General features: G+C 35.4%; 3 protein-coding genes across 3 annotated transcripts; all 3 read left to right on the top strand.

The window, feature by feature from the left end:
* The first annotated feature begins 9,579 nt into the window (after positions 1–9,579).
* Positions 9,580–10,212, top strand: LOC136067167 (wall-associated receptor kinase 3-like). The gene is made up of 2 exons (XM_065772659.1): positions 9,580–9,766; positions 9,848–10,212. Exons 1-2 carry the CDS (start codon positions 9,580–9,582, stop codon positions 10,210–10,212), a joined length of 552 nt encoding a protein of 183 aa, XP_065628731.1.
* Positions 10,213–18,351: 8,139 nt separating this feature from the next.
* LOC111990505 (protein DMP3) lies at positions 18,352–19,518 on the top strand. Its single transcript, XM_024022277.2, has one exon. The coding sequence runs from the start codon at positions 18,697–18,699 to the stop codon at positions 19,516–19,518; it is 822 nt and encodes a 273-aa protein (XP_023878045.2). The 5' UTR covers positions 18,352–18,696.
* Positions 19,519–23,733: 4,215 nt separating this feature from the next.
* LOC112020920 (protein DMP3) lies at positions 23,734–24,890 on the top strand. The gene has a single exon (XM_065772592.1). The coding sequence runs from the start codon at positions 24,063–24,065 to the stop codon at positions 24,738–24,740; it is 678 nt and encodes a 225-aa protein (XP_065628664.1). The 5' UTR covers positions 23,734–24,062; the 3' UTR covers positions 24,741–24,890.
* Positions 24,891–26,092: the final 1,202 nt, after the last annotated feature.

The raw sequence follows: 26,092 nt of genomic DNA, 5'->3' as shown, positions 1-26,092 counted from the left end.
TAAGTAATCCTGTTTGAGAGCAACATGGAGGGAATTGAATAGAATTATTTTATGACAATTTTACTATTAAACTCCTATTTTAAAATAAAGAGTTGAATATATAAGGGTATTTTAGGAGTTTTAGTAAAAAAATCATTAAATCTAATTTCATTCCCTCTCATTCCTTCCAATTTCGAGGAGAATGAAAATTTGAGGTTTTAAGGGAATAGAGAGGAATAAGTGTTCCCTCCTACCTATTCCATTCCCTCCTACTTAAACTCCTAAACAAAGGATCCATTAAAACTCTCAAATAAGAAAAGGGAAGAATATTCTAAAATTATTCTTTTTATTCAATTCCATTCCCTCCTTCCAAGCAGAGCCGTAACCTTGTCCCTTTTCTCCATTTGTGTGTTAAAAATATTTACTATTCTTAAAAGGAAGACTGTTTTAACAAACTTCTGACAGAGGTATTCTTTTAATGGTTGCTCTGTTATATAAAAATTGAAATGTTAAGGGGGTGTTTGGTAGTGTATTTTAAACAACAATTTTCAGTGTTCAAATAATATTACATGTATTTTTACACACTTTTTCACCTACACATATTTCTAAAAAATACAAATAATGTTACTAGAACAACATAACATGCTCTAAGTATCTTTTATTCCGAAAGTAATTGTGCATTAGTTTAGGTAACATTAGAAATAATGATTGCATTGTTCAATTACTATTATGAGCCTGTAAAAAAAAAAAAAAAACTGATTTAGATTATTCTTTTGTTTATTATTATTTTGTTAACATTATTCAGTCCGCATCTCTCTTTCTTTCAAATCTCTCCATCCTTCCTCAACTCTCTGCCCCTGCCCAATGAGTACACCAAAATTTAATTGAGCGGTTTGGCATGAGTCTTTTTGCTAAAAATTGTAAAAAAACGGAGTTTATTAATGTTATAGGTACTGTTCAAAGTTATTTAACAAAATGAAGAGATAGATTGAATTTCGGCAGCGGTATTGCCGAAATTGCTAGAAAAAGTACAATGTGTAGAGGAGAGAGAAAAATGAATTTCGGTAATGAGATTACTAAAATTCTTGTCTTACCTGTACTGCCAAGCCTGCCTTGAAGTGCCCACAATGCATGCTAACCAATTGTGGCAATGGCATTGCTGAAAATGGGAGAAAATAAATAAATAAATAAAAAGATACACGTCCACAACATTTTTCACAACGAATTACAGTGGTTAGTTGTTATTGGTTCAAATTTGATCCTCACATTAAGATTACTTTTTTGCTCAATAATAACATAATAACAACCTCCACTTAAAATTTATTGTAAAATGTTGTAAACGTTTCATTTCTAAAAAAAAGTGGCAAAGGCATCCGAAATAGACCACTTTTTTTTTCCCCTCTATCTCTGCAATATATTCACGAGACACAGAGCACACAAGCTACCATTTTTACACACACAACTCGGTTCACAAGCGTTACATAAAACAAACATGCACACCCACACGGCCAAGCAGTGAACACAGTACACACATCCAGCCATAGAAAGCCATAGCCCCAAAATCCTAAATCAAAAACATAGCCACACCCAAGCCAAAAATCCAACCTTTTGAACACCCAAAACTCGAAACAAAAATCCTTTCTTTTCTCACACTCCTAAAACCAAATCAAAATCCCTTCTTTGGAGGTAGTGGGTTTGATTCAGAGATGGAGAGATCAGGGAGGGAGAGAGGCCTAAGGCTTTATCTGATTTGGGTTTAAGACAGAAAATGAAAGAAAAAGAATTAAGAGAAGAGATGGTGAGGTGGCGTTCTGTGATTGGTCCATAGAGATTTCTTGTAATAGCTGGAGTGGACTTTGGTTGGGACCGGGTTGGACCCATTTGGTTCAGCTAACATCTAAAACTAAAAATCATGTAAGCCCACTCCACTAAAAATCCCAAGCCAATCCTCTCCTTTAGGCCCAACCCGAATGCCTCTAAGCTCTAGCCAACATTAAAATTTAGCTTCACCCAGACCCAATTACAAATATCTCACACACAAGCCCACCAGCTTTTTATAAAATCATAGTCAAGCCAAGCCCAAAAATTAAGCTCCTTTTTAAATCCATTCCAACACAAGGGCCCAACCCGGATCCACAAGCCAAGCACGTTTCAAAAATTACAAACCAACCCAAAACTTTTTCAAATTACATTTTGACTCTGTAACTTTTATAAAATTAAAATTTTAACCCAAAAACTTTTCAAAATTAAACTTTCAACTAAAACTTTAATAAAATTAAATATTTGACCCAAAGCTTTTCCAAAATACATTTTCAACCCCAAATATTTTTAAATTTCAATTTGACCCCAAAATTTTTCCAAATTCCCGAAGACCCGAAACTTTCCAAAATTATATTTCGACCTTGAACTTTTTGAAATCACAATTTGACCTAAAAACTTCCAAAAATTCATTTTTAATCCTTATTTGCCAAAGAATAGAAAGACCTTCTTTTAAAAATAATAAATTTGTCTAATGACTTTGTTTCACACTTTACAGGAATTTAACACTTTCTTGTTATTTCTATGTCTTTTTGTATAGATAAATGCTGTGAACAAATTAATTGCAAAAATTGTATTTGGTATCCTATGCTTTGGAACGAGGTTAGCTATACTTAATTCCTTATGCAATTTACACTCTTAGTGTATGCCATGCTATCATATACTTAGTAAATATTTTATAAAATAAATTGCTCACATGCCCACGCATTTAGATTGTCATACATTCACAGTCATCCTAGTATAGATTGCATGTCATTCTCACATGTCATCCTAGGATAGACACATGCCATTTTTCGCATGCTGTATTAGGATAGATACATGTCATTTCTCATATGCATCTTAGGATAATTATACATGTCATTTATTGCTCACATGTCACCCTATGATGAATTTGTCATTGTTTCATTTCACATGGACATGCATATCATTCTTTTTAAAATCAAATGTCAAATATCGTAGTTGTTGTTTAAATGGTGAGATATTAAGATTAAATTCAAAACGAGGTACTATCCTTTTGTATAAATGTTGTGGGTGCTTAAAATCTTTTCCACACGAAACTGGATTTCTGAACTTCTTAAACAAGGCACTATCCTTTTTTTACTTACTATTTTACCATTATCCCTATAAATAAAAAAAAAAAAAAAAACCCTTAATTTATTTTGTCATTAAATTTCAATGTCATCCAGGTTATTTGTGTCCGTTTGATGCCCTTCAAATAGTTTGTATTGGTGAATTTTTTTTAGAAGAAATTGTATTGGTTAACTTAATAATGGATTTTAAAAAATAAGTTCAAACCCGTGGGTCCAACCCATCCAAAATTTAAAAATTATATATATTTTCAAATGTTATAGATTTAAATTAGTGGGGTAATTACACTTCCCTTCCTCTACCCCAAACTTGAAGAGAGAAAAAAAATTTAATACTCACCCCCATTTATTTATATTAGTAATGAAATATTCTAAATTTTTATAAAAATTATTTACAAAATTTAATCAAGGTTAGTNAAAAAAAAAAAAAAAACTGATTTAGATTTTTGTTTCATTCATAATGTTGGTTGTTTCTTTTTTGACATTCAGATCGGAGAAAAGCTCGGAGATATTTATGGCTATCTCACCGCTTGTTCTCCTGCAAGGTTTGCACTTTGCACACTGTCAAATTTACCTCCTTCTTTTTCTTCTTCTTCCTTATTTTATTTATTTTTTAAAACTTTATATCTATTATCTTTTAGTGAGCTTTCAGTTAATTAATCCATCATTCTCTTGATTTGAGGTTTGTCATAAGAATTTAGGATTAGCTTTTCTCTGCTCTTTAATTATTCCCTTATGGTGTACTGTTCGATGTCTTAGTCTTTTGACGTAAATATTCACTTGGCCCGCCATTACTGTAAAATCAATGTGCCTATTCATTTACTTTCTACTCAGTAAGTACTGGTAGCCAACCAGAAAATTAAAAGCAACCCTATACGACACAGTCCACCATATAAAACAACCCTATGCGCAATTGATAGATAAGGGAGATAAAGACTAAAGACTGATAATTGATAGATAAATCAACCTGGAACATTTGATGAAGCAGCCCACCCACATTAACGCCGGTGATTTGTAACTTTCTCAAAATTGGAAAATATCGACATCATTACCTTGCCGTACTGACACGGTCTTATCTCCCTGTGCTTATAAAAGCGGAAGGGTTTCCACAAAGAGAGAAACATTCTGAATTTGATTCATTTCTTTGCTAATTTCTCTTCTTTTTACCCTTTCTCTCTCAAACTATTCCTCATTCCCTCAAACTTTTTTAAAATTAACCATGGTTTGCTTGGAATACTTTTTCAACAAAACCTACTCCTACTTCTATTGATATTTTTAGCTGCAGCAACATCTCAACCCGATTCCAGCTGCAGCTGTGGGTTTCTGACCATCCCTTATCCTTTTGCAATAAGGGACTGTTAAAGCATCAGCATCAGTTTTTCTAAAAAATTTGTCTATTTTATACATAAAAGTCTACTTCTTTTTTTTTTTTTTTTACACTATTATTTTGACAAAATACCCCCTCTATTATACAAATTATTTTATTTAAATAATATTTTTTATTCTTTTGTTTATTATTATTTTGTTAACATTATTCAGTCCGCATCTCTCTTTCTTTCAAATCTCTCCATCCTTCCTCAACTCTCTGCCCCTGCCCAATGAGTACACCAAAATTTAATTGAGCGGTTTGGCATGAGTCTTTTTGCTAAAAATTGTAAAAAAACGGAGTTTATTAATGTTATAGGTACTGTTCAAAGTTATTTAACAAAATGAAGAGATAGATTGAATTTCGGCAGCAGTATTGCCGAAATTGCTAGAAAAAGTACAATGTGTTAGAGGAGAGAGAAAAATGAATTTCGGTAATGAGATTACTAAAATTCTTGTCTTACCTGTACTGCCAAGCCTGCCCGTGAAGTGCCCACAATGCATGCTAACCAATTGTGGCAATGGCATTGCTGAAAATGGGAGAAAATAAATAAATAAAATAAAAGATACAACGTCCACAACATTTTTCACAACGAATTACAGATGGTTAGTTGTTATTGGTTCAAATTTGATCCTCACACTAAGATTACTTTTTGTCTCAATAATACAAATAGTAACAACCTGTCACTTAAAATTTATTGTAAAAGTATTGTAAACGTATCATTTCTAAAAAAAAGTGGCAAAGGCATCGCCGAAATAGACCACTTTTTTTTTCCCCTCTATCTCTGCAAATATTCACGAGACACAGAGCACACAAGCTACCATTTTTACACACACAACTCGGTTCACAAGCGTTACATAAAACAAACATGCACACACCACACGGCCAAGCAGTGAACACAGTACACACATCCAGCCATAGAAAGCCATAGCCCCAAAATCCTAAATCAAAAACATAGCCACACCCAAGCCAAAAATCCAACCTTTTGAACACCCAAAACTCGAAACAAAAATCCTTTCTTTTCTCACACTCCTAAAACCAAATCAAAATCCCTTCTTTGGAGGTAGTGGGTTTGATTCAGAGATGGAGAGATCAGGTGAGGGAGAGAGGCCTAAGGCTTTATCTGATTTGGGTTTAAGACAGAAAATGAAAGAAAAAGAATTAAGAGAAGAGATGGTGAGGTGGCGTTCTGTGATTGGTCCATAGAGATTTCTTGTAATAGCTGGAGTGGACTTTTTGGACCGGGTTGGACCCATTTGGTTCAGCTAACATCTAAAACTAAAAATCATGTAAGCCCACTCCACTAAAAATCCCAAGCCAATCCTCTCCTTTAGGCCCAACCCGAATGCCTCTAAGCTCTAGCCAACATTAAAATTTAGCTTCACCCAGACCCAATTACAAATATCTCACACACAAGCCCACCAGCTTTTATAAAATCATAGTCAAGCCAAGCCCAAAAATTAAGCTCCTTTTTAAATCCATTCCAACACAAGGGCCCAACCCAGATCCACAAGCCAAGCACGTTTCAAAAATTACAAACCAACCCAAAACTTTTTCAAATTACATTTTGACTCTGTAACTTTTATAAAATTAAAATTTTAACCCAAAAACTTTTCAAAATTAAACTTTCAACCTAAAACTTTAATAAAATTAAATATTTGACCCAAAGCTTTTCCAAAATACATTTTCAACCCCAAATATTTTTAAATTTCAATTTGACCCCAAAATTTTTCCAAATTCCCGAAGACCCGAAACTTTCCAAAATTATATTTCGACCTTGAACTTTTTGAAATCACAATTTGACCTAAAAACTTCCAAAAATTCATTTTTAATCCTTGATTTGCCAAAGAATAGAAAGACCTTCTTTTAAAAATAATAAATTTGTCTAATGACTTTGTTTCACACTTTACAGGAATTTAACACTTTCTTGTTATTTCTATGTCTTTTTGTATAGATAAATGCTGTGAACAAATTAATTGCAAAAATTGTATTTGGTATCTATGCTTTGGAACGAGGTTAGCTATACTTAATTCCTTATGCAATTTACACTCTTAGTGTATGCCATGCTATCATATACTTAGTAAATATTTTATAAAATAAATTGCTCACATGCCCACGCATTTAGATTGTCATACATTCACAGTCATCCTAGTATAGATTGCATGTCATTCTCACATGTCATCCTAGGATAGACACATGCCATTTTTCGCATGCTGTATTAGGATAGATACATGTCATTTCTCATATGCAAAAAAATAACTGATAAATTCAGAAAAAAAAAAAAAAAAATTATCAAGAACCAAAACATTTACAACAACAAATCTCTCAATAACCCATTGAAAAAATAAAAATAAAAATTTGCAAAATTCACACTAAATATTTTAAAATAAACTTTAATTAAAAATTAAAAATTATGAATTTTAATTATGAAATAAGATAATTTTGAAAATCTGCTCTTAAGCAAAGGGCATGTTAGAACAAAACATTTTCAAAACACCTCATCTCACATCATTTATTTTACACTACAATTCATTAAAATATCAAATTTTCTTTAATTTTTTTTTTTTAATTGTTCCTCTTTCTTCACACACAACAACCATCATTTACTTTCTTTCTTTAGCATTAAGATATGTAAAGAAAGAATAAAAAACTAAATGCAAAATGAATAATATCAATGTAAATTTACACAGTTACTGTAGCAAACTTGTAAATTTACACAATCATACACAAACTGATCGATGTAGGTCATTTTTAGGCAAAATTGTAGAAATTCTATGCATTTTTCTATTATATACAGATTGATGTGAATGCACTCAAATGAGAAAGTGATTGAGTATTAGAATTTGTAAATTTATTTATTGACCATCCTCAGAGCATATTGCTACCTTTCAAAAGGCATGTAGAAAAATAAGGGATTGACCTAAACTCCTCTTTGCAACCTTTAAAAGTAGCTCCTCCAATTCACTAGTTCAAACAGAAGCGTTTACTAAATCTCTCTTAGTCTCTCTCTCTCTCTCTCTCTCTCTCTCTCTCTCTCTCTCACAATTATTTTCATCCTTCAAATTGCTAATCTCTCTTCTCTCTAAGTCTTTCTCTCTCACATTTCTTTTCATCCATCAAATTGCTAATCTCTCCTCTCTCTAAGACTTTCTCTCTCACATTTCTTTTCCTCCTTCAAAACCTGGTTTTGCTACTTCTGTTGGTAATCTTAGCTACCGAAGCAGCAATAACAATAATGTTTCAACCTGATTCTAGCTGCATACGCTGGGTCATTAACCATCCCTTACCCTTTTGGAACAAGGGAGGGTTGCTACCTCAATGAGTCATTTCTCATCATTTGTTCCAATTCTTTAAGGACTTCAAAGCCACTTCCTTCTAGTAGTAGTAATGCAAGGAATGCAAATGTACTTTCCATATCCCTAGACGGTGAGCTAAGAGTATCCACATTTGTAAAGCATGATTGCTCCAAAAGGACTAACCAAAACGTTTCTCAGACTCTCACGTTCTCATCAAAATTTCCAATCTCACTAATGAAGAACAAGTTTATAAGCATCAGTTGTAACACTACGGATACATATATTCATATAAAAAGAGAACCAACTGATGATGATGCATGCTTGTCATCTTGTGACAGCATTGACATGGTGAAATGGGTCTTGCTCTGGCGTAGATTGTTACCAGATTTCTATCCCAGAAGGTTTATTGCAGTTTTATGTAGTAGCTAATAACATGAGGGCACTCTCCAAAGAACTAACAACCTTCAATCCATGTAATTATGCTTTTATAGTGGAGGAAAGGCATACAAATTTTCCTTAGAGTTTAGAGGTACAAGGAATACTTTTTCGATGGTGGTTGATTGGGCAGTTGGTAATCATACATGCCATGATGCCCAAAAACAATTGACAAGCTATGAATGTAAGACAATGCAAAGTGAGTGTTACAATGCCACCAATAGTCTTGGATATCATTGCAAGTGTGCCTCTGGCTTTCAAAGGAATCCATATCTCCTTCATGGTTGCCAAGGTGTACTAATATACATATCTAGTTTATTACATGTTCATAGTTGTTGTTGCTTATTAAGATTCTATTATGTTTTAGATATTAATGAGTGTGAAGTTTTAAAACCTCGCAACAAAATATGCCATAATTTTCTTGGAGAATTTAAACGCTCTTATCCCAAGGGGTATGAAGGTGATGGGATGAAAAATGGTACCAATTGCAGTTATTCAATCAGCCGATTCAAAACTTTTATTATTGTACTAAGTATATATTAATTAATTGTTGATTCAAATGCTTTGTATTTCTCTCTTCTCTCCATTACTCACAATATATCTAACCGAAAATTTCAATTTCTTCTATTGATAAAAGGTAATAAAAAGTTACACTCTTATTTAATGGATAAAGATCCTCTAAAGTTTATAGATCCTTCATTTATAATGAAGGATTCAGGTGTTGCCACATCATTAATTCATTAGAAAAAAAATCCTGAAAATTTGAGTAACACATTAACTATTGAGAAGATAATTGACACTTTCAAATTCTAAGTCATTAATCAATTTTAGGTGAAAATGCATGTTTGTCCTTGTTTAGGTACTAGTGTTGGAATTCTAGTACTACTTTTGGAAGGTTCTATTATATATTGGGTACTAAAAAGAGGAAAGCACATCAAGCTCAAAGAGAAATTCTTCCAACAAAAAGTGGCTTACTCTTACAATAACAACTAACTAACTATGAAGGATATGTCAAGATAGTTAAAATTTTTAAGGTGAAAGAACTCTCAAAGGCCACCAACAACTGTGATGACAATAATGTCCTTGGCCAAGGAAGCACTAAAAAAGTTTATAAAGGAGTGTTACCCGATAATAAAGTAGTGGCCATTAAAAAGTCCACATTTTGTGATCGTGGCCAAGTTGAAAAATTCATAAATGAGATAATAGTGCTTACCCAAATTAGCCATAAGAATGTGGTTAAATGATTAGGTTGTTGTCTAGAAACAAAAGTACTCTTATTAGTTTAAGAATTCATCTCAAACTGAACTCTTTTTTACTAGATTCATGATAGAAGCTTGTCATCACCACTTTCATGGGAAATATACGTTTGAACATTATAATGGAAATTGCTGGAGTACTTGCATATTTGTATTTTGAAACTTCTATGCCAATTATACACAGAGACATCAAAATTGCAAATATACTGTTAGATGACAATTTCACAACAAAATTGTCTGACTATGGAGCTTCCAAGCCGGTTCCTCTTTGTCAAACACAATTTACCATTTTGGTGGAAGGAACACCAGGTTATATTGACCCAAAATACTTTTATACTGGCTAATTAATAGAAAAAAGTGATGTCTATAGCTTTGGTGTTATTGTTGTAGAGTTACTCACGAATAAGATGACACTTTGTTTTGATATGCCTGAGAGTGATCAAAATCTAGCTATGAACTTCGTTTTTGTTGTAAACTTTCAAATTCTTGTGGAGCATATTGTCAATGAAGGCAATATTGAGCACTTAAAGGAAGTTTCTAATCTAGCAAAATGGTGGTTGAACATGAAAGGCGATGATAGACCCTTTATGAAGGAAGCGGCAATAAAACTTAAGGGTTTGGTTTTCGTGGGAAATGTTAATGTTCGTACAGATGAAACTAATTACTTGATAAGTTCACCTATTGAATCATTTAACATTGATGATAGCACTAGTGGTTTTGCCAATATAATTTTTGAGTGGTGGAATTATGGGTGATAATTGGTGGTGAATAGAACTTTATTTATGACATTATATTTGAAAGTGTTATAGGCTACTTCATTTTGTTATGATGCTACTTTTTTCTTTTTTCCTTTTAATTCAACAAGTAAGTTGCCCACAAAACGTGTCACTTACAGATGTTCCCAAAGTAGCAAGATCTTCTAGAACTTTGAAAGGTTTAGCCTCATCCATTTTCATAACCTTAATAATTATCAAGGGGCTTGGATGAGGCAATGGTGGAGATACATAGAAGCAGAAAACCCTTTACCTCCTTTCTCCATGACTACTTGTATATCTGCAATCACAAAACTTACAACTTTAGAACAATGTACATATATAATACAAAAAACCTACATACAGATGCAAACCCTTTTCCCCAAAGAACAACAGCTTTTACTTTACTTTACATGAAACTACTCAAAGACCCAAAAATGGCCTAAAGAAAAAGAACAAACACACCCAGAAAATAAATGGAAATTAAAGATAAAATCATGAACCAAGAACAAGAACAAAGTACTTGGGAAAGAGAGAAAAGTGAAGACAGTGGTAAGAGTGATCAGTCAAAGGTGGAAAGGTTTAACCTCGTCCCTTTCAATGTTCCAACGGATCTAGTTGTATTGGAAACATTTGTAAGTGACACATTTTATGGGTAACTTACTAGTTGAATTAAGAGGAAAAAAGAAAAAAGAAAAAAAATGGAATCATAACAAGACGAAACAACCTATAACACTTTCAAAAATAATGTCATAAATAGAGTTCTATTCACCACCAATTATCACCCATCATTCCATCACTCAAAAGTTGTATCAAAACTACTAGTGCTATCATCAGTGCTAAATGATTCAATAGGTGAATTGATCAGGTAATTAGTTTCGTTTGTACAAACATTAACATTTCCCTCGAAAACCAAACCCTCAAGCTTTATTACCACTTCCTTCATAGAGGGTCTATCCTCGCCTTTCATGTTCAAGCACCATTTTGCTAGATTAGCAACTTCCTTTAGTTGCTCAATATTGTCCTCATTGACAATATGCTCCACAAGAATTTGAAGGAGGTGGTCCTCATTTACAACAGAAACAAAGTTCATTGCTAGATTTTGATTAGTCTCAGGCATATCAAAACAAAGTGCCATCTTACCCGTGAGTAGGGGTGGCAATTTTTATCTATATCCATGAACCTACCCATTACCCGCCTTATTTGGACAAGTCTTAACTCAACCCATTTAAGTATTTAGATTAAATGGATAAAGACCCATTTGGTTATTTAATTAAATGGGTCTAAATGGATAAATCCATTAATACCCACTAAACCCATCTAAAATTTAAAATTAAATAAACCCACTAACACCCACTAAACCCTTCTAATATCTAAAACTTAAATAAAAAATATAACCTCAACCTCATTCTCCCTCAGTTTTCCCTTAGATTTTCCCAGCAACCAAACACTTTCCCAGACATAACTTCTAGATTTCTAAGCCCAAACACTTTCTCTCATATTTTCTTAGATTTTCCCAGACACTTCACTGATTACATTCCTGACCACCGAGTCGTAGTACTAGGAAAAGACGGTGTTGGAGAAGAAGGAGAAGAGGTTTGGAATCGTCGAGTTTGGAGTAACCGAGTTGGAGTTGAGATCGGAGAAGAGGATCTGAGACCGGTGCAAGTCGTACCTGGCTCGCTCTTTTGGGTTGGAGAGGACCACGTAAGCTTGGGATAGCTTTTGGAACTGAGCGGTGGCTTCAGCATGGGATAAGCCAGACTGGACAAGCTTGTCAAGGTGGCGTTGCAAGGGGAGCTTCTTATACGCCGAGCGGATTTCATCGGCGGCACAGTCGCGGCTCAGCGCTAGGACCTCGTAGTGGCACCGCTTCGCCGCTGATTCCATGGTCTTGGTTTTTTTTGGGGTCTCCAATTTAGTTCAAATACATGGTGGAACAAACTTTTTTGTTTGTTTTTTTTTTTTTTTTTGGAAGTTGACAACTTTAGCTTTTTCTCTTTCTTTCTCTGATAATCTATTTGGTTGCCGAGTAAAACAGAGGGAATAGAAGGGAAAGAGGAAATGAAAGGAATTTTATGACTTTGACCTGGTGAATGTGCTTGAGACTCTGTTTTGTTGCCGAGAAAAAAAAAAAAAAAAACAGAGAAGAAAAAAGTTTTTTTTCTCTCTCTCTCTCTCTCTCTCTCTCTCTCTCTCTCTTTCTCAGGCTTTGTTTGGTTGCTGAGAAATAATTTGTGAAGAGAAAATGAAAGGAAAGAATAGGGAAAGTAATTTTTGAACTTTTTAATTTTTGTTTTTAAAGTTTTTAACAAGTTATTTATTTATTTGGATCATATTGGGTTAAATGGGCGGGTTACTAATTAAATGGGTTGGGCGGGTAATGATAATTAATTTATATATAAATGGTCATAAATGGATAAATGGATAATTACACTCCAACCCATTTATGACCCAACCCGCCCATTTGCCACCCCTACCCATAAGTACTCTACAACAATAACACTACAGCTATAGACATCACTTTTTTTTTTCTTTTTTTTTTTTTTTTTTTTTTTTTTTTTTGTTAGTTGGCCAATATAAAAGAATTCTGGGTCAATTGAATTTGATGTTCCTTACACCAAAATAATAAACTGTGTTTGATCAAGAGGAAATAGCTTTGAAGCTCCAAAGTCAGACACTTTTGCTGTGAATTATCATCTAATAGTATATTTGCAGTTTTGATGTCTCTGTGTATAATTGGCATAGAAGTTTTAAAATATAAATATGCAAGTGCTCTATCAATTTCCGTTATAATGTTCAAATGTTTTTCTCATGAAAGTGAGGATGACAAGCGTCTATCATGAATCTGGTCGAAAAGAGTCCAGTTCAAGATGAATTCATAAACTAACAAGGGCATTTTTTGTTTCTAGACAAAGGCCTAATAATTTAACTACATTCCTATGGCTAATTTGGGTAAGCAACATTATCTTATTTATGAATTTCTTAACTTGGCTACGATTACAAAATGTGGACTTTTTAATGGCCACTACTTTATTATCGAGTAACACTCATTTATAAACTTTTTTAGAGCCTTCTTCGCCAAGGACATATTGTCATCATAGTTATTGGTGGCCTTTTGGAGTTTTTTGCTGTAAAAAAAATTAATTGTCTTGACATATCTTCTGTAGTTAGTTAGTTGCTATTGTAAGAGTAAGCTACCATTTTGTTGGAAGAATTTCTCTTTGAGCTTGATTTTCTTTTGCTTGTTAATACCCAATATATAATAGAACCTCCCAAAAGTAGTATTAGAATGCCAACACTAGTACCTGTACAAGTTCAAATATGCATTTTCACCTAAAATTAATTAATGACTTAGAATTTGATAGTGTCAATTATCTTCTTAATAGTTAATGTGTCACTCAAATTTTAAGGATTTTTTCTAATGAATTAATGATATGGCAACACCTAAATCATTCATTATAAAATGAAGGATCTATAAACTTTAGAGGATCTTGATCCATTAAATAGGAGTGTAACTTTTTATTACCCTTTATCAATAGAAGAAATTGAAATTTACGTTGAGATATATTGTGAGTAATGGAGAGCAAAGAAATACAGAGCATTTGAATCAACAATTAATTAATATATACTTACTTAGTATAATAATAAAAGTTTTGAATTGGCTGATTGAATAACTGCAACTGGTACCCTTTTTCATCCCATCACCTTCGTACCCTTTGGGATGAGCATTTGGACTCTCCAAGAAAGTTATGGCATATTTTGTTGCAAGGTTTTAAAAATTCACTCATTAATATCTAAAACATAATAGAATCTTAATGAGGAACAACAACTATGAACGTGTAATAAACTAGATATGTATATTAATACCTTGACAATCATGAAGGAGATATGGATTCCCTGGAAAGCCAGAGGCACACTTGCAATGATATCCAAGAGTGTTGGTGGCATTGTAACACTCACTATGCATTGCCTTACATGCATAGCTTGTCAATTGTTTTTGGGCATCATGGCATGAATGATTACCAATTGCCCAATCAACCACCATCAGAAGAGTATTAATTATACCCCTAAAATCTAAGGAGGAAAAGTTGTATGCCTTTTCTTCCACTATAAAAGCATAAGTACATGGATTGAAGGCTGCTAGTTCCTTGGAGGGTGCTCCCATGTTATTAGCAACTACATAAAACTGTGATAAACCATCTAGGATAGAAGTCTGGCAATAGCCTATGCCAGAGCAAGACGTGTTTTTCACCATGTCAATGCTGTCACAAGACGACAAGCATGTAGTGTCGTCAATTGGTCGTCTCTTTTTATATGAATATATGTATCCCATAGCATTACATTCGATGCTCTTAAACTTGTTCTTCGTCGGTGAGATTGGAAACTTTGATAAGAACATGAGAGTCTAAGAAACGTTTTAGTTAGTCCCATTGGAGCAATCATGCTTTACAAATGTGGATACTCTCAGCTCACTGTCCAAGGATATGGAAAGTACATTTGCATTCCTTGCATTATTACTACTAGAAAGAAGTGGCTTTGAAGTTCCTAAAGAATTGGAACAAATGATGTGAAATGATTCATCAAGGAAGCAACCCTCACTTGTTCCAAAAGGGCAAGGGATGGTTAATGACCCATAGCTGCGTATGTAGCTGGAATCAGGCTGAAATGCTACTACTACTGCTGCTTTGGCAGCTAAGATTACCAACAAAGGTAGCAAAACCATGTTTTGAAGGAGGAAAAGAAATATGAGAGAGAAAGACTTAGAGAGAAGAGAGATTAGCAATTTGAAGGATGAAAAGAAATGTGTGAGAAAGAGAGACTAAGAGAGATTTAGCAAACCCCTCTACTTAAACTAGTGAACTAGAGGAGCTACTTTTAAAGGTTGAAAAGAGGAGCTCAAGTCAGTCCATTATTATTCTACACGCCTTTTGAAAAGGCAGCAATACGCTTTGAGGATGGTCAATCAATAAATTTATAGATTATAATACTCAATCACTTTTTCATTTGAGAGCATTCACATCAATCCATATATAATATAAAAATGCGTAAAATTTACACAATTTTGCTTAAAAATGACCTACATTGATCAGTTTGTATATGATTGTGTAAATTTACAAGTTTGCTACAATAACCATGTAAATTTACAAGTTTGTTAAAGTAACCTTGTATTGTTCATAAAAACAATAATTGATAGATAAATAATATTCAAATTTTCATTTAAAAAATCACATTTCACGTAAATTAGAGTTTACCATAAAATTAGAGAATAGTGGAGAGATATTACCTTAATGATGCTTTAAAGTAGTCTTATAACATGAGAATAATTTACTATCAAGTCATAAGTTTTTAGATGGCAGGATAAGGTGTGGATCATGTCATTGTCATGAGATGTTACACGTGTTTACGAAATTTCCGATGAAGTAGACTAACAATATTATGCGTGCTGCCCCCCAAATACAACAACTTACACCTTGTTGATTGTCCTTAAAACCCTACACCACTTGAAGAATCTAAAGCTCTCAATAGTACTTTTCTTTTACCCATAAATATAGTATATACAAGAATATATTATTTTTATACACTATTTATCTTATCAAAAAATATATACATTAATATTTGTTATTGGAGGTTTCCAATTTCACTTGATTAGCGCAAATCCTATGATGTTTGTTTATTCTTTAACCTTTAAGTCAAATAACACATTTTGATAAACAAAGTAATTTTGTTACCCATAACCTTACGAGATATGCTAGACATGTTAGCGGTATCTCTAAGTGGATGGAGGATGTTTCATCACCAATCAACTCTATTCTTGTAGCCAATTTTGGCCAATTTTAAGTTTTTTCTTTAAATGCAAGTATCTTCTTCTCAAAAAAAAAAAAAAAATTGATGTTTCTAATTAATGGAGATATTTAGGATCCGTTTAATACATATGTTTAAAAACTGAAAATTGTTGTTTGAAAATATTTATGAAAATACGTGTGAGTGAAAAAATGTATAGAAACTAGAAATATATGTAATGTTGTTTAAAAACTGAAAATTGATGTTTGAAAACACAAACCAAACACCCTTATAATTTGAACTTCCCCTTCCCCTCTTAAAATATTATCTAACCAATTTGGTCAAACTCTCCAACACTTGTGTAAAAAAGCGAGTTGCAAGTGGTGAAATTTCGTAATTTTTTTTTTGTGATATCTCTCTGGCGGTTTACATTTGATATTCACGAATGAACACTCTTTTTAAAGGAAATTGAAATATCTACACTCAGACCAACATTCACTTTGATAGGACCATCGAATTTAACGGTCAAACTTGGTTAGATATTGCATTTTGCTATAAAACTTCTAGATTTGGCTTAATTTGACTATTTTAACCAGTTGTTTTTCCGACTCAAATTTGATTTTTCTCGATTTTCAAGTCTATTCGAAGAAAAAATATATTATTATAGGTAGAGAGGGTAAAAGGGGTAGTGACACCGACAAATCAAATTAGAGTCCCATCCAAGCATTAAATAGAGATCAAATGAAATCTTAAACGTACAGTTTAATCTAGTTTTATATGGAATTATGATTAACAAAACTGAGGGAAACACTAACATTTGGCTTCCCGGGTTGGATTTGGCAGGGGAAGAAGGTTTATGTATCATACATACACCTGTTATATATCGGCAATATTTAAAGATTTTGTGTGGTTAGCAAAAAAATAAAGATTTTGTGTTGTTTAGATACTTCAAGTAAGCATTGAGCCAAAAAATAAAATATAATTACGAAACTGTATATACATGCCAGTGCCATCCAGCTTTAATTAAGAATATCCGAATCCTAGTACCACAAACTAAAACTTTTCAAGCTCATCTAGATTTAAGAATGACTTAACTTGAGAGAAGTGATAATCTTTTCGTATAGTATAATACCTTTTTTTTTTTTAAACCGTATAGTATATTACTTTATTCCTCCAGCCCCAAGAAAAAACAAATTTTATATATCCATACAAATATAATGGAGCCTGCAACTTTGGAATCGTTTACCAATTATTTATTTATTTTTTTTTAAAAGTGAAAGCCCGATTATATTATTCTGACACGTTGATGAATAAAAAATTATCACTTAGAAAAAGAATTCTGGGCTTCCCCAAAGTTTTGTTAGTTGTGATTTGTGTATACACTACACCTTTTTTTTGACGGAGAATACACTACACCTTTATTAATTGTATGGGTTGACAAAGAGAATATCCACACCAATTATGTTGAAACTCCTCTCTCTCTCTCTCTCTCACACACACACACACACACAAACACACACACACACACACACATATATATATATATATACACATTAGTCTTTGAGTACGTGCGTGAAACACTGATATATATATACTAGCATCTGAGCATGAGCTTACGCGCGTGCTCAGATGCTCTTCTATTATTTTGATAAGAGTTAATTTAAAGCATTTGTTATAATTTGAGATTACTACATTTTTCAATCATAAAAAAATTTAAAGATGTGATAAGTATTATGTGTAGTGAAATAATTTTTCAGAGGCTAGTCATAATTAACAATTATCTTTTAGCTTGTCATATATTTTCTCTTTCTACTTTTATTTCTTTTATTAAATAGATATTTTTCTCAAAAAGTAAAAAAAAGATTTTTCTTAAATTATCATATTATCCAAAAAAAATCCCTCCTTTTAGATGTGGAAAATGGGATTGAATTAATAATTAATGACCGCATATTTATGAATACCTTAAATCCACTCATTCCTGATAACGGGAATATATTCCAACGGAACCTTCCCTACCAAATCCATGAATTTTCGTCACGCTTTTCTTTCTTACCAGAAGATTGGTTCCTCCGCGCGTTTGGTCTGCGATGTTAGGTAACCTCTTTTTCTCGTAGGACAAATTGAAAATGTCAAACTTGATGTGCACGGCTTCAGTCTTTACCATACAATATACCACAAAACGTAACGCATGTGAAAACGAGTTCTTCACCTATTCAGCAAAAACGAGTCTATCCTTCAAAGTTGGAAGACACATTTTATAATCCAGCACATGCTCAAGGAAGTTGTCAACCTATGCATAGGCTTGACAAATAGGAAACGGCGTGGAAATAACAGCCTTCCAAGACAAGAAAATATGCAACACCTAACCCCCACAATGTTTTCCATCAAACTCAAAATCCATCTATTTAAGTGTTCCCAAGAACCACACAACCATTTCTAGCAACTCCCCTCCAAAACTCTCAAAAAATTCCTTAATTCACCTTCTCTCATTACACACCAAACTATATCTATATCGATATAGATCAAGAAGTCATATCATCAGCACCACCACCACCACCACACCATCATCAGCTATAAGGAAAAAAAAGGTTTGTTACAACAATTTTTAGATTTGTTAGCACGAAAAAATCGTGACAATCTCATCAGATTGAAAATCTCTTATCATCATCCCCACCAAAATAACCATCTATTCTGAAACCCAAGATGTCTACACCTACAATTAGATCAAGACCTACCGTGCCCACCAAGGAACCATCAATAAAGGACGTCACCGCCGCCACTCCCAATGTTGACCAAGACGCCCTAAACCCCCCACTACAACGCCAACCATCTATGCAACAACGAGCAACACAAAGCCTAACAAGCACTGTAGCCAACCTAGCCAACCTCCTCCCCACGGGGACCCTTCTAGCATTTCAACTTCTCATGCCAGTCTTCACACAAAATGGATCATGTGACTCCGCCACACGCGCCATGACGCTCGTCCTCCTCGCCCTCCTCGCCCTCTCATGCTTCCTCGCTTCCTTCACTGACAGTGTCAAGGCCTCGGATGGACAAGTCTACTATGGCCTTGCCACCTCCAAAGGGTTGTGGCTGTTTGATTGTCCAGACCTTACTTTTAAAGCCGCGGCAGCAGCTGATGCAAATAAGAAAAGAGAGTTTCGCGATTGGCTTCATGCAGTTTTATCTGTATTGGTCTTTGGTGCTGTAGCTTTGAGAGACAAGAATGCTGTGCAATGCTTTTACCCAACGCCTGGGAAGGAGACTCAAGAGGTTCTAAACATTGTTCCAATGGGTATTGGGATCATTTGCAGCTTAAGACATTGGACTGGTAGTTCATGGATTTGTATCCAGAAAGTTGTAAATTGGAATGCAAGTGATGATAAGGGCACATTTGCAGTCACTTTCTCAAAGACCACAAGGTGTTTGTCATATGTCCAAGGCTCATGTTCAAGTACCCTATCTAAATCACATTCGTCTTCAAAGTTAAAGAACAGGATGTTGTCGCCCATATCTTTAATTTGAACATCCTTTTCTGATCTCCAAAGTGGCCTGAACGTACGAGCCACAGATTCCATGTTGACAACTCGTTTTGTCAGAAATTTTGCAGCAAGAGTGAAAGTGTCAGGCTCTGCTTTCTTTGGGCAAGCGATTCCAGTTTCTTCTTCATCTAATAGGGAGAGTTTTTTCCATAATCCTTCAAGGGACTCCATGATGGTAAGATGTACAGGTAGTGAGGTGAGCTGTGGTTGTGTTTTGGATGGTGTTTTGGGACGCCCTACCAGTGCCAGAGCACTAGAGGGGACGGGATACCTGTACAGGGACAGGTATTGTAGATAAGGTTGCATCTAAAACATCAGACCCAATAGTGTTCCAATAAGATTTGTAAAAGAGTGGGGGCATACCATCGGGTCCAGGGGCTGTCATAGGTTTCATTTGCTTGAGTGCTTGCTCCACCTCCAAGGCTGTGAAAGGTTGGGTTAGGTCGGCATTCATTTGTGGTGTCACTTTGGGCTCGATCCCTTGAAGGATTGGATCAAAACCGGCTAGGTTGGCTGTCTGGAAAATAGATTGGAAATATTGCACAAAGGCCTCCCTGATCTTCTGTTCATCCTCCACAACTTCCCCACTATCAAGGGTCAGTTTAGATATGAAATTTCTTCGGTTTCTCTGGTTTGCCCGGCTATGGAAATAGGCTGTGTTAAGGTCTCCCGCTTTCAGCCAATTCACCCTTGATCTTTGCTGCCAAAGGCACTCTTCCTTGGTCATCAAATCATGCACTTCAGCCCTTAGAATTCTCACCTGGGAATGGTTGGATCCGTTCATGGAGTTTGCTTCTGCTTGCATTAGCAATTTTTTCTTTTGTTGCAGCATGCGACGAATGTTGCCGAAAGAGTGTTTACTCCAAGATTGAAGAGATAATCGGCATGCCTCTAATTTTTTTTTCCACTCTGTCCATCGGATTTTCCATTGTATGGGTCTCCCATGAGTTTTTTATCACCGCTTCACACCCTTCATCCTTCATCCAAACCGCTTCAAACCTAAAAGGTTTTCTTTTCCTGTAAAACCGAGCATTTTCATCGTCTGTACATATCCATAATGGGCTATGATCCGAAAGCGAACCTGAGATATGATGAACTCTGGTTGATGGGAACATTTGGATCCATGGATTGGTTGCTACTCCTCTGTCCAATCTAATCCAAGTCACTGTACCATCAAATTGGTTATTGCACCACGTGAACGGCCAACCAACAAAACCCAAATCCTGGAATCTACAGAAGTCAAGGGCTTCTCTAAAGTCAATCATTTGTCTCTCCCGTCGCATTGCACCACCTAGTTTCTCTTCTATTTTGACAATCTCATTGAAGTCTCCCGTACAAATCCAAGGGAGATCCATTTTGAGGCTTAAATGTTTTAGTAGTGCCCAAGAGTGTTCCCGGTTGGCCGTTACAGGGTTTCCGTAAAAACCCGTAAACCGCCAGGCGTCATCCACTCCTGGGTTCACCACTGCATCGATGTAAGTGGGTGTTGCATCTAGCACGTGTAGATTGATGTCTCTGCTCCAAAACAGTGCAAGACCACCACCAATATTGAGTCTAGAGACTATGTGAACATTGTCTAGATGCAGTTTTGCCCTTAAATTCTTCACGTAAGAGTCTGTTGATTTTGTTTCCATGAGGAAAACAATTGTGGGAGCGTATTTTTTCACCATCTCGGTGAGTTCCTGAACTGCACATGGTTGTCCCAAACCACGGCAGTTCCAGCTTATGGTGTTCGTTGATGTCGGCGGGGCTGCCTAGCAGCCACCACCGTTGGGCAAACTTCTGGGGATTCCTTATAGGGCATTGAGATTTTTTTTGTTGGACGGCTACCTTCTTCAGACTCATCACTTCTTTTATGTTTTCTCTCAATCATGAGCACGTCATTTGGGATGCTTTGTATGTCACGTGGGATTCTAACCCATGTTGATTTGGTTGGCAAAGGTTTGGTTTGGCTTTGTGTGATATTTGTGGGCTGGTGATTGGTACATGGCCCAATAGTGGTAGGGATGAGGTGAGGTTGGCTTTGTGTGGTGATGGTGGGCTGATGAGTGGTGCATGGCCCAATAGTGGTAGGAATGTGTTGGGATAAGACTTTGGGCTTGAGGTCCAGTTTGGTCTCGGTATTAGAGTGTGAGGAGTTAAAGACTTTCTCCTTGTCATCAATGTTGGCATTTATACTGGATTTTTCAACGATTGCTTCCTCAGTGCCAGAGATACAGCCATTAGGAACATTCAATGCTTGATTCTCCTGCCATTCAACTACAGATTGATGAGCAATTATGACCTCATTTACTGCCGTGGTAGTGACAGTTGTTGGGATTGTCGCCGGGGTTGGTGGAAGGTCACGTGGTTGGGATGGCGGTGATTGGATGTTTGAGGCGGTGGGAGTTTGTGGTGGTGGTTTTTTGCTTTTTGGGTGTTTTGGTCTGGTTCCAGGTACAGTAATGGAGGTTTTTCGGGTAGTGATGTCTATCTCTGCTCTCATCCAATCCCCAAAATTTTGGTCTAACTTTTTCAGTGATCCTTTGCTTCTCAACCAGCGTTCACAGTCTCGGTCATCATGGGAAACCAGTCCGCACCAGTAGCAGAAGTTTGGGAGGCGCTCGTACTTCAAAATTGCGCACCCAATGACAGACCCATCAGACCAAACCTTACGTACCCTGTTCAAAGGTTTAGTTATATCAATTCGAACTCGAACTCGTAAATAATTTCCCTTACCTCCTTCACTTTCTGTATCAGTCATGAGAAGTGGTTTGCCCAAAGAGCTTCCAATGGCATCCCGTGTTTCTTGGTTAAGACATTGGACTGGTAGTTCATGGATTTGTATCCAGAAAGTTGTAAATTGGAATGCAAGTGATGATAAGGGCACATTTGCAGTCACTTTCTCAAAGACCACAAGGTGTTTGTCATATGTCCAAGGCTCATGTTCAAGTACCCTATCTAAATCACATTCGTCTTCAAAGTTAAAGAACAGGATGTTGTCGCCCATATCTTTAATTTGAACATCCTTTTCTGATCTCCAAAGTGGCCTGAACGTACGAGCCACAGATTCCATGTTGACAACTCGTTTTGTCAGAAATTTTGCAGCAAGAGTGAAAGTGTCAGGCTCTGCTTTCTTTGGGCAAGCGATTCCAGTTTCTTCTTCATCTAATAGGGAGAGTTTTTTCCATAATCCTTCAAGGGACTCCATGATGGTAAGATGTACAGGTAGTGAGGTGAGCTGTGGTTGTGTTTTGGATGGTGTTTTGGGACGCCCTACCAGTGCCAGAGCACTAGAGGGGGACGGGATACCTGTACAGGGACAGGTATTGTAACTCCTCTCTCTCTCACACACACACAAACACACACACACACACATATATATATACACACACTAGTCTTTGAGTACGCGCGTGAAACACTGATATATATATATATACTAGCCTCTGAGCACGAGCTTACGCGCGTGCTCAGATGCTCTTCTATTATTTGGATAAGAGTTAATTTAAAGCATTTGTTATAATTTGGGATTACTACATTTTTCAATCATAAAAAAATTTAAAGATGTGATGAGTATTATGTGTGGTGAAATAATTTTTCAGAGGCTAGTCATAATTAACAATTATCTTTTAGCTTGTCATATATTTTCTCTTTCTACTTTTATTTCTTTTATTAAATAGATATTTTTCTCAAAAAGTAAAAAAAAGATTTTTCTTAAATTATCATATTATCCAAAAAAAATCCCTCCTTTTAGATGTGGAAAATGGGATTGAATTAATAATTAATGACCGCATATTTATGAATACCTTAAATCCACTCATTCCTGATAACGGGAATATATTCCAACGGAACCTTCCCTACCAAATCCATGAATTTTCGTCACGCTTTTCTTTCTTACCAGAAGATTGGTTCCTCCGCGCGTTTGGTCTGCGATGTTAGGTAACCTCTTTTTCTCGTAGGACAAATTGAAAATGTCAAACTTGATGTGCACGGCTTCAGTCTTTACCATACAATATACCACAAAACGTAACGCATGTGAAAACGAGTTCTTCACCTATTCAGCAAAAACGAGTCTATCCTTCAAAGTTGGAAGACACATTTTATAATCCAGCACATGCTCAAGGAAGTTGTCAACCTATGCATAGGCTTGACAAATAGGAAACGGCGTGGAAATAACAGCCTTCCAAGACAAGAAAATATGCAACACCTAACCCCCACAATGTTTTCCATCAAACTCAAAATCCATCTATTTAAGTGTTCCCAAGAACCACACAACCATTTCTAGCAACTCCCCTCCAAAACTCTCAAAAAATTCCTTAATTCACCTTCTCTCATTACACACCAAACTATATCTATATCGATATAGATCAAGAAGTCATATCATCAGCACCACCACCACCACCACACCATCATCAGCTATAAGGAAAAAAAAGGTTTGTTACAACAATTTTTAGATTTGTTAGCACGAAAAAATCGTGACAATCTCATCAGATTGAAAATCTCTTATCATCATCCCCACCAAAATAACCATCTATTCTGAAACCCAAGATGTCTACACCTACAATTAGATCAAGAGCTACCGTGCCCACCAAGGAACCATCAATAAAGGACGTCACCGCCGCCACCCCCAATGTTGACCAAGACGCCCTAAACCCCCCACTACAACGCCAACCATCTATGCAACAACGAGCAACACAAAGCCTAACAAGCACGGTAGCCAACCTAGCCAACCTCCTCCCTACGGGGACCCTTCTAGCATTTCAACTTCTCATGCCAGTCTTCACACAAAATGGATCATGTGACTCCGCCACACGCGCCATGACGCTCGTCCTCCTCGCCCTCCTCGCCCTCTCATGCTTCCTCGCTTCCTTCACTGACAGTGTCAAGGCCTCGGATGGACAAGTCTACTATGGCCTTGCCACCTCCAAAGGGTTGTGGCTGTTTGATTGTCCAGACCTTACTTTTAAAGCCGCGGCAGCAGCTGATGCAAATAAGAAAAGAGAGTTTCGCGATTGGCTTCATGCAGTTTTATCTGTATTGGTCTTTGGTGCTGTAGCTTTGAGAGACAAGAATGCTGTGCAATGCTTTTACCCAACGCCTGGGAAGGAGACTCAAGAGGTTCTAAACATTGTTCCAATGGGTATTGGGATCATTTGCAGCTTGTTGTTCACTGTAATTCCCACCACAAGGCATGGCATCGGTTACCCTGTTACACCTGGCAAATAATTCTTCATTTTTTTTTTCTATAATTATTTTTATTTTCTTGACCATTTTAATTTTGTATATTTGCTTTAGTTGGAAGAAAGTGTAAGAGATACGATTACTTTGTTTCATTAACAACAATAAAAATTAGTTCAACTAATTGAATTTTTTTAAGTGTTCTTGTCCTTGTTTTATATATATATATATATATATATATATTTGTCCATCATAAGTTTGGCTGACTTTGAGTTACTTTGTTTATGGTCTACTAGGAACGTGGGGGAAAAGAAATCATTAAATTGCATTTTGCGCCTGTGACAAATAAAAAATCAGCTAACTATTCCACAAGGAAATTATCAGTCAAAATAATGAGATGATACACCTTCACATTAATCGGGTCAAATGTTGTCTACAACACACATTTCCATTTTTTTAAATGATAAATTAGTTCCCACTTCCCGGTTCAATTTATTAGTATTTGATGAGCCATTTGTCAATTTTTTACTAGTAAAAATAAAATCTTTCTTAGTGCATTTCTTGCTACAATTAACAATGTTTAGAGACATTAACATTTTTTATAATTTTTTCACAAATGCTGATATGGTTTTTAATGATTGGAGTACCAGCATTTGCATCTGAATTCACTATTAGCATCACTTTTATTATGCACCAATTACATTATACTATATCAGTAAGTGTGAAGAAAATAAAATTGATGTCCTTAAAAATTCTTGAAGTATTTTTGTGTTATTTGAATCATTGGAGGAAGCTGAAGACTAATAAGAGGTATGCATTATCATGCGGTACAAGAAAGGGGTTATTCTTATCCAACCCCACATGAAGAAGCAGTTTCTGTAGCTTCAATGGCAACAGAATCTAGTGACAAAGAATCTCAAGGCACAAGCTTTGGCAGTACTACTGATTCTCAATACAATCCTAGTGATGTAGAAAACGATAGTACAAGCTCTAGTGGTACTGATGATTCAAACATCAATGTGGTACATAGCCATAGTGAATGTGATGTTGCAAGCTCAAGGGAAAATGATTCTCATAACACAACATCATTTGGTGGTGATTTACGTGAGAAATCCAAGAAGCAATTAGGAGACCATCCTACCTAAAAGATTACCATCTCTACCAATAGATGGATTTACTAGTTTCATGCTATGTTCTCTAGATATCCTTTGCCTTTTACACCAACCAAATAATTCTTTCATTTTTTTTTACCCTCTGATTTTTTGGAATTTTTGTACATCATCATACACAAGGCATATAATTGTACATATTTTAACCTATCAATTTTTAATGGAAACATAACCCTTTTAATTATTTTAGAAAGGGTAGTTCTATATATCATCTTCGTTGCTTTTGTTTGT

The sequence above is a fragment of the Quercus suber genome, unplaced genomic scaffold (assembly GCF_002906115.3).
Source record: "Quercus suber isolate HL8 unplaced genomic scaffold, Cork oak 2.0 scaffold_61, whole genome shotgun sequence".
NCBI lineage: Eukaryota > Viridiplantae > Streptophyta > Magnoliopsida > Fagales > Fagaceae > Quercus > Quercus suber.
The sequence above is the reverse complement of the archived record's forward strand: the minus strand, read 5'-3'. Positions and strand labels throughout refer to the sequence as shown.

Coding starts and splice junctions, on each gene's coding strand:
- LOC136067167 (XM_065772659.1), top strand. CDS start 9,580: ATGGAAATTGCTGGAGTACTTGCATATTTGTATTTTGAAACTTCTATG. Junction 9,767..9,847: donor TTTGGTGGAAGGAACACCAG/GTTATATTGACC, acceptor TTATTGTTGTAG/AGTTACTCACGAATAAGATG.
- LOC111990505 (XM_024022277.2), top strand. CDS start 18,697: ATGTCTACACCTACAATTAGATCAAGACCTACCGTGCCCACCAAGGAA.
- LOC112020920 (XM_065772592.1), top strand. CDS start 24,063: ATGTCTACACCTACAATTAGATCAAGAGCTACCGTGCCCACCAAGGAA.